The sequence below is a fragment of the Phasianus colchicus genome, chromosome Z, assembly GCF_987193195.1.
Source record: "Phasianus colchicus chromosome Z, bPhaCol1.hap1.1, whole genome shotgun sequence".
Classification (NCBI taxonomy): domain Eukaryota; kingdom Metazoa; phylum Chordata; class Aves; order Galliformes; family Phasianidae; genus Phasianus; species Phasianus colchicus.
The window spans coordinates 77,057,210-77,072,646 of NC_143476.1; the positions used below are offsets into that span (position 1 = coordinate 77,057,210).

General features: G+C 35.2%; 1 protein-coding gene across 4 annotated transcripts in view; it reads right to left on the bottom strand.

Annotated features, from left to right (window-relative positions):
- Nucleotides 1-15,437, bottom strand: part of PARP8 (poly(ADP-ribose) polymerase family member 8) — a 114,320-nt gene that overhangs the window by 40,595 nt on the left and 58,288 nt on the right. For 3 of the 4 annotated variants that reach the window (XM_090130659.1, XM_090130657.1, XM_031609119.2), the window contains exons 4-9: nucleotides 14,983-15,072; nucleotides 13,885-13,955; nucleotides 11,663-11,740; nucleotides 7,233-7,327; nucleotides 4,821-4,881; nucleotides 3,083-3,173 (exon numbers count right to left, since the gene is read on the bottom strand). In XM_090130659.1, the coding sequence (XP_089986785.1) occupies nucleotides 3,083-3,173; nucleotides 4,821-4,881; nucleotides 7,233-7,327; nucleotides 11,663-11,740; nucleotides 13,885-13,955; nucleotides 14,983-15,072 (486 nt within the window). Of the gene's footprint in view, nucleotides 1-3,082; nucleotides 3,174-4,820; nucleotides 4,882-5,364; nucleotides 6,324-7,232; nucleotides 7,328-11,662; nucleotides 11,741-13,884; nucleotides 13,956-14,982; nucleotides 15,073-15,437 lie in introns of those variants that run through there. The other variant, XM_031609120.2, reaches the window with a different exon arrangement.

The following is a 15,437-nucleotide window of genomic DNA, read 5'->3' on the forward strand; positions in this document are numbered from 1 at the left end:
CCAATATAAGTTGCAATCTTGCAAAGTAGTATTTTAAAAATTGGATTCCCTAGAACATATCTCTTCCCACCGATGTTAATCATATAAATGTATCTTTAGTACTAGAAAGCAGCATCAGATTAAATGTATCTGGGCTGGTAATTCATCTAATCTAATCTCTAAAATTTTCTTTTAAGTATGTACTCTTAATACACACAAATTAAGATACCCTAGTTGTAAATTTATGCATAGAAAATCTTAACTTGAAAAGTCAAGGTGCCTCTATATGACACCTTCTGTTAATTGCTGTGGGTCTGCTTGAATGAACTGCTACATGCAGTTTCTGTAGACTAAAGTGAACATGCTGTCATTGAAAAAACAATGGTTTCATTTCTTTGTAACTGACAATTAAATTAAGCCCTTTCCCAGGAAGATCTTTCTTTATACTTTATTTAGTATGTCAACAGACATATACCAGGTTTTCTGCAAAAAAATCTGAGTTTTCCCATCTAATCTGACTTTCAGAGATTTCTAAAGATGTATTGTACATGACTATTTTTTATTTTTGAGAAGGCTGTTCTATTTCAGAATTGAAAATTCTGCAATAAAGGCAAAATTAATTTATGTTCCTCATAAAAATGTATAAAATGATATGACCTTGAATCCACATATGAAGAAATCCTGTATCTAGTCAATTATTTCTCCACACTGGTACAGTTCATATGAACGTGAAGAAAATGAAAGCAGACCAAATCAAATTAACCAGAATCTGAGTTTTCTTTCTAAGAGCATTTTAATACAAGATCCTTAATAATCCTAACTCATTAACTAAGTGTCTGGTGTATGCATTCCAATTGCCAAGGATTACCTTGAATTTTCCATCCTACCATTAATATGTTCCTACTCATCTGTCAGAAAACTGAAAGCATAAGAGATGGAGACTGGAAATTACCTCCTGGTATTACTAAAATTATTAAATGATATTTACTAGATAGAAGAGGCAGGTGAATTTGAGCACCTCTTGAAAGAGACTCAGGTCCTTGAAACAGAACAACCAACACATATTACAAGCGCAAATAGACTTTGTATTACATAAGGAGATAATGACCGTAGTAAAATAAAAATGAAATGAAAGCAAAAAATCTGAGGTTGTTTCAAATTTCATGAGAAAATTAGTAATTTTAAATCTGTATTATTCTGATCACTCTTATTCAGAAGGCCAAACTTTACTCTTTAATTTTCCATTAATAAATGCACAATTAAAAAAATATTATGCATCTAAGCCTGCTACCCAATTTGACTTGGTCCAAAGCACTGCAGATAGTTTTAACTTAAGATTCTCATTCAAACCGAACTTCATCTTTTAAAGAGGATAAATTACTTGATTAGGGGTATCAGTGACTATTTTCAATGAGAATCATCATTCTTAGTTCCAGTAATCTTAAAATCTACAACTCTTGTCAAAGCTCTAGAGTCAGAGGAGGTAGTCCAGTACCTCCAAAGGCTGATTCATCCTAATCTAAGACAGGTTTCTAAGGTACCTGGGACAAACTGGTACATAAGACTAGGTATTAACTAGAAGAAAGACTGTGTAAAATCAAAATATTAAATAGCTATGAGGTGATAAGAATTTCTCCTTCTCCTTTGGAGTGTACAAAGGATACTCATTCATTTTATCAACAGAAAGTATTATAAGAGAAAATTATGTAGCACAGAGGAAATTGACAGTCTCTAAACAACATTTACAAGGGGGAAAAGGAGTATGCAGAAAAAAGATCTTGTTAACACAAAAAATAGTGGGTCTCATTGTCCTTTTCTGGTGAATAAACTGACCTGACTCAAATAGCATTTAGAGCAGCAAAACATTTGCCTCTGACCCTGATCTTGCTTTTCTTGATACCAATGCATTATCACAATCAGTGAGTTGCAGGATTCAGAAGTAAACTTTCTGTTCTAACCTTGGCAACAGTGCAAAAGACAAATTCTTGTTACTTCTTATTTCACTATATCATTTCTTACCGCATGAAGCTCTTCACGCTTCACTCTCTTTTATGTGCTGCACTTTTTAAATTACATTTTGATAGAAATATTGTTAACACTAACACTGCTACTTGCTATGGCAAATACGTATTTTAAAACTTGCATACTTACAGAAAAAATTGAAGCAATAAAGTACAAACAAAAGGACCAAAGTCAGGCAAAAAAAAGAGTGATGTAACATAACGATCATTTGAATGAACAGAACATGGCTTATAGTAAGCATCAGCAGACTACATATCCTACAAAAATAGCTTATTGGGACAGATTTAGCTAAACATGTTATGACTAAAAATATCTATTCATTTTCCAGAGGCAAAATTCTCCCACAGATACAAGCTTGAACTGACAGCTTGTACCGGAAGTCTCCAAATTCAGATAAGTTACAATACAAGTTACACATCTGGTTATGACTTTCTTCTGTAAAAATATATCTGAAATTGACTGTTGCATATGAATACAAATCTTCAATCTCAGTTGATTCTGCATAAGTTTGGCCATTTTCACTCCCATGAGGAAGCTTAACTCAGCAACCAGGGTAGAATGCAAACATGACATTCAAAATTGTCATTCCACTTTATGGATCTCCCAGAGTTCACACATTCATACAAAAATCAGAAGCTGGCAGCATAAGTATCATGGTCTGATTCTTCAAAGCTGCATAAAAAAAGGCATGTTGACATGCTTCCCAGATCTGTATGTATACCCAATCATGGATATCTGTAAAGATGATCCCTCAATTCCAAAGTTAGAAAATCTCATGTTAGAAACAGCATAGCCAATTATTCCTAAACCCTCAGCTTCCTAATGGAAACAGTGGCATTTCAAAACTTATCAAGAAAACCAGTTGAGAAAACTTACAAAAAAAAGATGCCTATATCATTATGGAGGGCCTTATCTTGCAAATACATATAAGCATAATTTCATACCAGTGGGACTGCCCTCAGCAGTAGATTTAAGCACATGCACAGTCAAAGATTTAGTAGTGAATGAGTATCTAGCATCCTGGACACGTCTCAGAACAAGACATCACACAAGGGACATGAAAAATACACAGATGACTAACCTGGACCACTTAAGTACTGTGTAAGTGAACAGTGCAATCGCACCACTATGGGCTCTGTGCGAATTACATCCCAAGCAACAGCAATCTCTTCCTAGTTCAACATAAAAAGAGAAGAGACACCATTAAACATCATGAAGAACAGCTGCATTTTGTCAGTTTATCTTAAGAGTTGGTATAAACACCATCTATCCATTTACCCAATCGTGGAATATTTAGATGTGAAAGAGGACAAACTACTTCTTGCTAACTCTCTTAAAAGCAGTGTTAAACTGTTTCTGAAGTCAGAATATGCCCATTTCAACAGAGCGTGGGTTTCTACAAGGCACTACATTTGCAGTGTTTGCAGACACATTTCCATCTATCAAGAAATACTGCTTAAGAGCTGAGAAGAAGGAATTAAAGATGGAAAACACTCAAACCATAACACAGGGCAAAGCAAACATTTGCTCCCTCTTATGAATGACTAAAATAATTCAAAGTACAATCAAGTTCTTTTAAATTTTACAAGAGCCCAAGAAAAGCTTATGTGCCGTTCTGACCTGAGAATATGATACATATGTGCTGAAACTGACACTCCTAAAAGCACTATCTTGATTCTGTGTCTAGAACAGGCAGCTACTGCACAAATGAGGTCAGTGTGTGTGTGAAGTTAATGACAACATAACAGAAGCCATGCTGTCAATCAACAGCACCACTGCCTGTGTCTCTTCTGCTAGTCAAGCCTCTCCCTGATCAGCTGCAGGTGATGAGGAGCATAGAGGAGAGCTCCAGCTGACATCTGAAATCTGGGAAGAAAACTCTAACCCCAGTGTAATGTTAGAAAACAGCATTTCTTTATTCCTTACAATATGTTAAAGACAACTTGACAAATCAAGCCTGCACTCTGGAAGTTCAAGTTCTACATTTAAACAATTAAGACAGACACATGCAGTATGCTTGTAAATATATTCTTTCTTTTCCAAGAACTCATTAATATATGCTAATATCTCTCTGTGCATGCACGGTAGTGGCCTCTGGTCGTCTTCAACCACTTTATCCCATTTTTCCATCACCAGCTTAATCATAGTGACTTTTGGCTGACCTTTTTCCTCAATTTGGCAAACTTCCTTTGCTCGTTAGGCCATAATGAGCAATTTTCTATCTTAGTGCACTATAATCCAAAACAATATACAGGAAATCAAGGAATAAGTCTTTTCACCTGGTGGATGCAAGGATAAAAGTAATCTATTGTGACTCCAGTACTTCCATGAAGCAGGATCATTGAGAAAAACAAAGCTGTTTACACACCGAGCAAAGTTAAAATGGAAAGTTTTATGACCAGCACTTATTGATTCTTTTTGCTTAATCTTTAAACTAATGTACTGACCCCTATTACTAAACAAGCCTAGATCATGGCCAGAATCATCCCTCCTTCAGAATTGTATGAAGTGCTTTCACCTAACTAATGTCTAAGGTAGCAAAAAAGGAAACCCTTTATATCACTTAAAACATTTGCCATTCACAAAGAGGATTTTAAAGGATATATATATAGTAAACAAAAGTATAAAAAACTTTTAAAAACTGTGATTGTAAAAGGAAAAGGAAATGTTTCTGCTGGGTAGCAACCAATAACAAGACAACTTCTGAAGGTCAAGCCTCTGAAAAAGGAAGGTCTCAGTACTTGTCTCAGAGTCTGAAGTGTAGCAGAATTAAATGGGTATTAAAGTTCATTATGTAGTTCTGTGATTAGATTACTTACATCAAGAAAGCTAACATCAATATGCAGATCAATATCTACATCATCAATGGCTCCATATTCCCTGAAAGGAAGAATGGCATTACATTAAAGCTCTTTAAGATACTTCTCAGCCTCAGCCTAAGGAGTACTTATAACAGAGAAGATTTTATAAAGGATAACGATAAAGCATAATGTTGTCTGTAAAATCAGAATGTGTATAAATATACTTTTACACAGATCGGATCAATAAATCCAGCGGGTGACTGTCTGCTGCACTGAAAAACTTCTTTCAGATCTTGCTTAAGTAGGGTGCAACTTCTTAATTTATTTTTTTAAATAATTCTCCCAAACTCTTATACCACTGGTGTCACCTATTTTTGTCTAACATATTGCACAAACAAACCAAGGAAACAATAATGGTCATACACTGTTGCTATTTACAAAAAAAGAAAACCCTAGTTATATTTCACAGGTATTTTAGGTTTATAGCCAGTAACCTAAGCAGAGCCTTGAGATAAACAACTGAAGACAAATATAACACAGACTAAAAAGTGGCATATAATACCTGTGGGATTGCTTCATACATTCAAGTATTTGCTTGTCAAAAGGTAGCAATTGCCCCACAATGCGCTCAAGGCAATAGTTACGTTATTTTATCTGCTGTGTGCAGTATTGCTAAAGTTCCCAAGGTGCAGATTTAACTTATGCTCATTGATGTTTCATCTGTCGCACGGCAACAAAATGTAACAGAATCCTGTCGGGAAGGTTCAACCATTATTGCCATACCACCATCCGCTTCTGACGTCATGGGCCAACATAACAGAACAAGAGGCAATGCTTTTGGAGCACACCTGGTATAAAAGTGCATTAACTCTCAGTTTTTCAAACATCGGTTGACACTTTTTCAATGAGAAGCTTGCAGGTGCAGGAATTTTGCTTTTTAATATGTTAAGTTCCCTTTCTGACAGTAGGAGACCACAAAAATAAGGTCAGCTCTCTATGAAATGCATTTTCATGGGTCTCACTGTTAGATAAGCTTGTTGCAATCAGAGAAGTGGAGCTGTTGGAGAGGGATGAAACTGAATGCTTAATTCTGTGTTTATCATTTCCAAGAATTCATAAGTATTTTCCACTGTAATTGAATGCAAGAAGCACGAAAGTTTTCTACATGCCAAAAGCCACAAATGCCAATTTCTACTACAGTGAGCCTAAGGAGGTCATAATGAAACACTGATTCAACAAATTAGACGCATTAAAGTTTTTGAAAGGTTACATACCATGTTCCAATTTTAGAAGCCTTAGGGAGCACATTATCAAGGTATTCTCAATTTCATAGTTAATAGTTTGGCAACTAGACATTTATCTCATTCATTGCCTAAGCCAATACACAACTGTATGGATTTCAGTTCAATACATCTCTGAAATGTAATGAATTTCCACTTAATTTCAAAAGGTACATTACACCATATTTGTAGACATTATCTCTTGGACTAAAATAAAAGAGATTATCGTTTAGAGGTTAATGGGAATTGTTACTTGCAATATATGTATGCCTAAGTTTATTATCTCTATATTAATATTCTCTATATTTCATTACTTTGTTGTATGTCAGTTTTGATATTGTATTTGTAATTTTTCTGACAGGTGTTACATCTTGCCTGTTATTTTAATGAAATTATTAATATTATATAGATGGAAAATGAAGTTATAAAATACTTGAAGTGAATTAAATACATCATACAACCATGCTGTAGAGCAGAACCATGCACACTTGTACATGCCCTGAAAATTTTAACATAATCTCTCGGCAAACTCTCTAACTAGCTCTGAAAAAGGTTCCTCTATTTGCCTAAGTAGAGCTCTTCAGTTTCCAATTTTACTACAGTAGAAATCTTTCCTAAAATCTACCTAATTTCTTGTTTGCTGCCCACAATCTAGTCTCTTATTTTCTCATTACAGCAATAGAGAACATTTGATCACTCCTGTTTACAAACAGCTTCTGTCTTTTTTTTCCGGACTAGACAAAGCCAACTCCTTCTCCCTTTCCCTAAGAACAATATTTACTAAATCTCTTATCATTTGTCTTGTTCACCTCCAGGGCAGAAGACAATATGACAGAGAAAGAGTTTAACAAGGGTTTAGTGTAATGCTGAATAGCATTTTTCAACAAATTACAACAGCCTTATCAACTACCTACTGAACTGCAAAAGACAATGTTTTAGAACAGGCTTCCTGGGCCTGCTCTCAACACTGGCAGTTGTAAGAGTATTCAGCCATGAAATGAAGCCAAATCCAGCATTACTGTTAGCTATGAGAGTTCCTATCTTTTGCCAAATACACAGAAATCATAGTTTTAGCTATAAGGGTAAGTGTACGTAGAACTCATTTTCCAAATTTTTAAAGGTTCCACAATAAAAACAGTAAATAACATACCTGAGAGATACTGCATTAGGTCCATAGATCTCTCTCACTGCTATCAAATCAGCTTCCAGCTGCGGGTGTTTATGAAGTTCTCCATCATAGCTAACCTATTGGAAAAAAATAATAACCTAGGAGTTCTTATTCATTTCATTACTGGCATCTATCTAGGCTCTTGAAAGTTCCCCCTACAAAATATTTTTCATAGAGATTTCTTAACAAGCTGGATGGAAAGAATTCATTCCACTGTCCTGTATTGTCTTGAGGGCTGTTAAGGATCTCTTAAAATTTTAAAACTGTAAAGCAGGAGAAGAATCAGATCTCCCCAGTTTAATCATTCCAGAATAGGAGAGGACAAGCTTTACTCCATTTGTTGCCGTGCTCTCATGTATTTTACAGAAAGAATGACCTAGCCTCAACAAGAGAAGCACTAGACTATTCTATACATTAAGTGTCTTAGCATCTATTACATTTTCAGTCTGCATTTGAGACCATCGGGGCAATCAGATCAGATTGAAAAATAATTGAAGAACACATTTTTATTTAAAGAATTTTTACCAAATAGGAACTGAAGTAACATATATATAGATACCACACCAATTTTTTTTCAAACTCCACATGAAAAGCAGATATAGTTATGTTGGTGTTTACCAACATAAACAAAACAAAACCTGTGAGCTTGTCTAGCTGCATTATGTGAAATAAAAAATATATATATATTCTTTTATCTTCCATAAGGACAAAAGTCCTTATTAAGCTCATAAAAATCCACTAAATGTCTACTTCTATTTTCTTGGTAATCAATATGCCTGCTTCTGTTAATCTAACGTTACCTCTTTATGCCAATTAGAATGATAATAATTTCACATAAATTAATGAACTCTAGAGATTTAGACAGATTCAGACATGAGAGTAGGATTTGGTCTGTACCTTTGCCAAATTCAAAAAGGAAAGTGCTAATCTGTAATTCAGCCCTTCACACACGTAAATATATCCTTATACATGAATTCCAGCTGAGAATTCCTGCTACTGCAGAATGCTATCTAATTGCAGTACTATTTCTTCAGTTCTCCCAGATCCCAGTGCTGTTGCACTGCAGTTCTGATATCTGGAGCCACACTTGTCATTACATATCTAATTAAATAAATTTCAACTGAATTAAAATAACAACTGACTGATCAACTGAATAATTTGATTAGACCTGGTAGTCTTCAACTGTAAGGCACACAATTCATCAGCACAGCATATGCAATTACTTACAGATATCAGTGATATTCCCAACCAGAAAGGTATAAGCCAATTATCCTTGTTCTGTTTGGGCAGGCATGTCAGGACAATTTCCCCCACACACAAGCAAGGGAACAAAACCTGTTTTTTTTTCCCAAAGATGAATTCTTTCAGGATGTATCAATAATAGTTGTCCTGCTTCCAAAGAGGGCAGAGCAGTGATTTGTAAAATTGTGACTGTGGCTCACCTACCTCTTTACTGCACTTAATACATACATTTTTAACCACTCTAATGTACCAGTAATAATGTAATCCAAACAGAACGCTATGCAGAACAGTGAACTGTTCAGCATAATGCTTTCTGCCATCTATTTTCTGTTAGTAAGGAGTAATGAATTCCAAAAGAAAACAAAGAAGTGTTCTGGCAAACTGTTAGACCACAGTATGGTTATTTTCCATCCCTCAATCAGTGCTACGGACATGCTGATGTATGCAGAGGAGACTGCCAGAGTTTAGTATATCTAAATTTGCAAGTATGTTCTGTAGCTAAACACAAAAGAGAGAAAAAGAACCAGTCAGTAGTGCTATTGTTTCAAACTCCTATCCTCTATTGCAAGTTTAGAAGCTAAAGATTCAAAGTGTGAATTAACTGTCACAGAGAAAGTGAAAAAAAAAGTTAAAAAATCTGATAAGTTTGCAGAGTCAGAAGGGTCTGTGTTTAGAAAGTCTCAGTTTTAATCTGAGACCTGATTCAGATTATTTTGTCCCATATAATGACAAAAGGTTGCATTTTTAAAGGAGATTAAGTGATTTACAGACCTAAATCCCATTGAAAATCAATAAGACTTAGGCTATTGAATCACTTAGCTACTTTAAAGTCTTTACCCATTAAATCCTTAGGGAGGATTACACGCAGGTGCCTAGGAAGCAGATACAAGCATTTAATTCATGACCAAAAGGTCTTATCTTGTTTTCACTGCCCATCAAATGCCATTCCACGTTTTCAAAGCTCCTTGGTTCATCAGTTGCTCCTTGTCTTTCTAGCTAAAACCATTTCGAAATGTTAGAATTAACCTAGGCCTCCATCTTTTCCAGCTGTGTTGCACACAATTTACATTGGCTTCTATTCCCTCTGATTGTTCAAGTCAGCATTTTTGTCCCCTCTCTCTATGGCCACAGCAACCACTTCTCTCAAATAAAGGAGCTTACCGTACGTGTTCCCTAAATACACAGTCAATTACTTAGTCTTTCTTCATATTACTGAATCCCAGTACATGTGATTATCATTTAATAACTCTCAAAACTCACCTTATTTGTAACAGGACTGTTTTTTAAACTCTCCAGGAACTTAGTTCAGTAATGGTTTTCTATCTGTTTTGTAAGTCACCAATCACTTCAGTCTACAGATTTTCCTCAGAATGTCATTTTCTTGGCTAAGGAACTTTAAATTAAACATTTCCCTTTTTTAGGTTGCATTAAATATATTTTTGATGATGTCTTTGGTTTCTTGTCGTTGCTTTTGCTTTGTTTTTCTTATATTGGAGTTTTCTATACTGTAGACATTCACAATCACCACCTTTTTTAAATTGCCAATTTAATTGTAATTTTATTGCTTTTTTTTTTTTTTTTTTTTTTTTGGTCTGTTGCAATTTCTTCAATTAAATAAACTGCCTCAAAAAAAAAAAAAAAAAAAAAAAAGACAATTCAATGTAATGTAGTTCCAACCTACATACATATAATATAAAGCAACTGAATTCTGACTAGTAGTTACTATTGCACAGCTCTTTTACGTCTTACAAAATGATTTACTGCTTTTTGAGTATATAGGTAGAGCTAACATTCATCTGTTTGGGCACAAGCAGTCATCCTTTACCAGATGTAGTTGCACTGGTTCAAGAAGTGAGCACTTCCAGCTGTTTGCTGGCTTTTACTTCACCTTGAGGTTAATGCTCTTTCTGCAGAGTTGAAAAATGAAGCTAGTACACATAACTCATCACTACAGGGCAAAATCAGAAGATTCTTCCTCGCAGGCAGATTAAAATCAGCCTCTGCAGAGGAACGGGTGTACACAGCCCTCTCCAGTGCTCTGCAGGGTGCAGGAACAGGCAGCAGAAGTGAGGCAACTCCTGCAGTCATTTCTAAACTAAAAACAAGTCCACACCCCCTGATAGTTGTTTTCTCTCACTAAAAATACATGCTTTCATTACCAGTTTCAGAATCACTCTTCACAGATTTTTAGGGGTGAGCTTCCTTTATAGCAAACGTACAGAGCCTTAGCTTGTGTTTCGCCTGGAGAACAGGCTCGGTGGTGCCCTGCTCATCAGTATGCTGCACAGCCCGCTCCAAACCCAACCAGCCGGTGCTGCTGACGCACACCTGCAGCCTCTGCTCTCTGCTCTGAGGGCATGGATGGCTTCAGCCTTCAGGCAGAGGCAATGATGACTTTCACAAATATCGGCTGTAATTCCTTAAGATGTTCATTGAAACAAACAGTTCTTACAACGTAAGGGAGGAATTATTTCTCTGAGGTAATCTTTAGACTAAAAAGGTAAGAAAAATCTGAATGCAGAGTCTAGCAGCATGAAGCATTCTGTTGACAATGCAGAAGGTAAAGACATAAAGAGATTTTATTTCTCAGTGCATCGGAGGATGTAATAATAACTAATTCTACTAAAGGAACAAGGAGGAAAGGCAGAAAGGTACATTTACCTAAAAATATGTAGCATTTTCTGAGGTGAATTTAACCGCAGAGCTAAGAAAAAATGATAGAGTGTTGCCCAGACCAAAATTGTTTTGTAATAACCATTTTTACCATTAAATTGCAGTGCTCTTGACTTTACAAAATGGCAACCCTCCAGCAGGAAACAGATTTGGATCCATCCTGACTTCCCATTTGTATAAATAATAGGATAAGCTGTAAAGAGTAAATATATATTTCCTGGAAATAAGCAACTGGCTTCTATTTTCAAACACCCTCAAGAACAGTTGGATTTTCTGTTCTTACAGTTTTACAGATGTAAATGAACTCACTTTAAGTTTGACATAAATATACAATATAACATTCAATACTTTAAAATACTATGTACACATACAAGTCACATTCTACTTTGTATTGAATATACATACAAAATCAGTTATCACAGATTTGTAAGGGAATGAATCATAGAAGGTTTCAAGTATCAATTTCTTGAAACTTTTGCAAAAATATCCTCAATTACCTGTCCTCCGTAATAAAATTCCTCAGAATCATTATCTCCTTCAGAGTCTTCTTCAAGTGTGCTGTTGTGCTGCGACTCCTTAATTAAAAAGGAAAGTTAACAATGACATAAGCAATATGTCTGTCTTGAATTTAACATTCTGAGTACAATAATTACGTTTTTACAAATAAGTTGTACATAGCTTTAGGAAAAGCCGTTTTAGTATCATTTTTCCCAAGGTGTACAGTGAGCCTATTTTAAGAACAGTGAAATAGCAGACAAAGCCTGCACATTACTAGCGGTGCACAAAAAAAGCACCCTGGAAATACATCAGAGAAATAATACTTTGTCTGAGACACAGTATGGTATTTTAGGGAACTGGTGAATTCAGTAAGGTATTCAGAGCTACTTCACTTTCTGCTTCTACTAAACAAAGCATAATTTACCCACCAAGAGAGGTTCTGGACTTAATTCATTTAGCATTTTACTGATCTAATAAAGTTTTAATTTACTTTATTCTGGTAAATCAATTCTAATAGTTTAAGGAAATAATTCAAGCCCAACCATGAGATTTTTTAAGTTCCCCTATGTAAAAAGCTCGGACACACTGCTGCTTAATTACTATTTTTTAACAAAAGTACCAGTCTGTTGCCAGGAAAGTTAAATCTTAATTTTCTGACCAGCTCTACTCCAAGATTTGGAAAATTAAGTATTAAAAAGTAATATGCTTACCCAAGTAAAACTTACTATAATTGGGTTCTCTGTGAATAATTGCACTCAAGTAAATAGAACTGCTCATGGTACAGACTGCAGCTCAGCATGAGCTACAGTGTTGTATTCTGCTTCTTACCAATGCAGCCCTCATTTATAATCACGTAATTACTTGAAAATATTATTAATACTGTTTCCCACAATCCATTTGTTATTTCTAGGCCCTCTGTTGACAAGAACCCCCTAAAAATACCTGATAAGACCACAACACCTCATTTAAATCCAAACACAATGTACTTATTGCATATTTTGTATTTATGTCCTACACAGAACTGCCACAATGGAATAGAAATCAGATCTATGAATCACAGTAGAGAAGGTACATTTAAATTCTATATATTTGTAAACATCACCAATTTCTGTGGTCAGACAATCTAATCCCATCTCCTTATCTTTACCTCTAAATTCCTGCTCTAGTTACTGCATGCACACATAGAAGAAAAATTGTATTTCAGACAATTTCACAGCAATTTTCTGAGACGAGGCATAAAAATTGTATTTGCTTTTGCTTTACTGAAAAGAAACGAAGTGACTTCAGTTGTATTTGTTTAACAATAACCCTTGCTCAAGGGGAAGTCTGTCTTCAAACAGAACCCAACTGAACAAACTTCAGTACAAAGTAAAGAGAAATGAAACTCTCATACAAGAGTAATGACAAACCCATCCTATCCTAACCTAAACCTCTAACTGTCTAGCCAACAGAAATGGTCAGTGTTAGAGACTTATTTAAAGGCTCTTTCAGTATTTTCATACTTAACTACCTTGTTCAATTTTAAAAAATATAGTAGTAATTCTTACTGCGTTTGAATTTCTAATATTTACAGAGCACTGAAAACAATTATGAGACACAGGCATAAAACTTCCACTGCAGCCTTTGAAATCAAATCAGGTTGAATTGACTGAAAAAAAACAAAAACAAAAAAACCAAGCACCACGCCTATCATCAAATGACCTTTTCCATGATCAAATACAGATCAGAGTCTTAAAGCAATAGCCAGAAAACAAGTATTGCAAACCCAGAAACCAAACTTATCAGAGCAAGTATTTAAGTTAAGCTCTTGAATTCTTGATACAGTACTACAGTACTCATTCTCAGGCTTGGCATGGGAGCCTATGTGGCACTTTCTTTGAATCCCTAACACTGTAAGCCTCTGAAGACCTCATTTTATTGTCATTTCTTCCTTAACATCATCTCAGTGAGATTGGTTAGAGGCCCATGCCAGAGGCTTGACTGACAAGGCTTCAGCTTCAGCTTCAGATATTAACAGTGAATGTTGTCAGAAAAAGCTCTAGAGACTCCAGCTGGAGTGCTGTACACCACAGCAGTGGCCTAAGTGAACTAAGATACTTCTAAAATACGTGTATCTACAATTTGAGTAAGCATACATTTGAGAGAAATTCTAAGTCAAGCATTCCTGTTTTCTCTCATTTCTTAAAATACTTCTTAAAATACACATATAAGAAATACATACCTCTCCATTCTCCCTCTGTAATTTTGCTTTAATGGATAAGCAATAGTTGACATCACTGGTTTTTCTTAATTCTTAAGAGAAAAGGGAAAATAGGGAACGTCTGTGAAAAACATGAAATAATTTTGCATATGCCAACTCAAAATACTCAGTTGAAATAAATGGTGTGCATAATGTACATAAAGAAATGGGCACGATGGGCACCAAATTGTTTACAACAGTCTGAAATACAGAAGCCCACACATTTCAGAAATCTTATGATGTCAATTATCAAATAAAATTCAGCTAGTCCATCTAGAAGATTTGTTTTTCCCAATCAGTAATTTGCACTTTTGTGTAAAAAGGAGATCAAAATTCCCTACCAAAAATTAAATCAGATTGTTTTCTATTCAAAAAAATAAGCTATGTAATAATAATAAACATAATACTCCCTTCTGGTGAACTCTCAGAATTAAAACTGTCAGAATTAAGAATTAATTGCTCTACGCAATTTCTCTTACAGTCTGAAATCATCAAGGAATTTAGCTGATAAAACCTAAGAAACCTCTAAGAAATGTGCACAGGTCTAAGACTTCTGAAAAGGATGCCATTTTATGTATTAGCTACTTCTGAAAAGTATGGAAATAATTTCAAATGAAGAGGTTCCTAAAATCATTGGAATTATGTTTTTCCTACAGTCTCATTTTGTGAACCATTTTGCTTGAAATTTTTTGAAGTAATTCTCTAGAGGCAATGATAGTTACGGACTATTTCATTCCCAATGGTGAAGATTTCATAAAGTTTTAAGCAAGAGAGCATAAAAATATATAATTGAGAAATATTAAGCACCTCTAACTGTATTCAAGGAAAATTGCTTTAGTACAGACTGCAAGACACTAAAAGAATAAAATACATTCTGCCTACACAATTGTGTAGATCCATAAAAGGAGCATTTTAATTTATTAAATTCTGAAATGTAGGACAATTCACTACAGTAAGCCCATGAGGAACTAGCAAACTGTCCAATTGCATCCATTAAGATGTCTCACTTTAAGTAGAGGCAACATCTTGTCCTCCTTCACAACGCATGAACTTAGTAAAATCATCAGGATGTAAGATTACCTGTAGCAATTTGATGGAAAATTACTGGAATTGGCTCTGTTGTAACTAATACATCTTCATCATTATCAGAACTGGAAACGTAAGTGTTATCTACAAAAGAAAAACACCTTGCATGTTGAAGGCCCGCAATGCTTTGCTAACCCGTTCCCTCATCACCCATCCCACCCTTCTGTCATAAGAAACCATCTTGCCAGTGATTAAAGAAGCCCAGCATACATCTCCTGGTGTGTTTTCTCTAATAAGACTGCTGACAAAAAGAAAAATATCAAAAAAGATGGAAAATTAAAACCTAAATTTTATACAAGCAAACCCCTGGATTCCAATGTCACAGTTTTCAGGCAGTGTACCAAGCAATGCTCAGAACTGTTCTATCAAGGCTAATGGGGGTTTGAGCCAAGCTTTTCCAAAATGAAGAGTTCTTCAGTGCTTTTTATCATGCCTGAAACCAACACTCA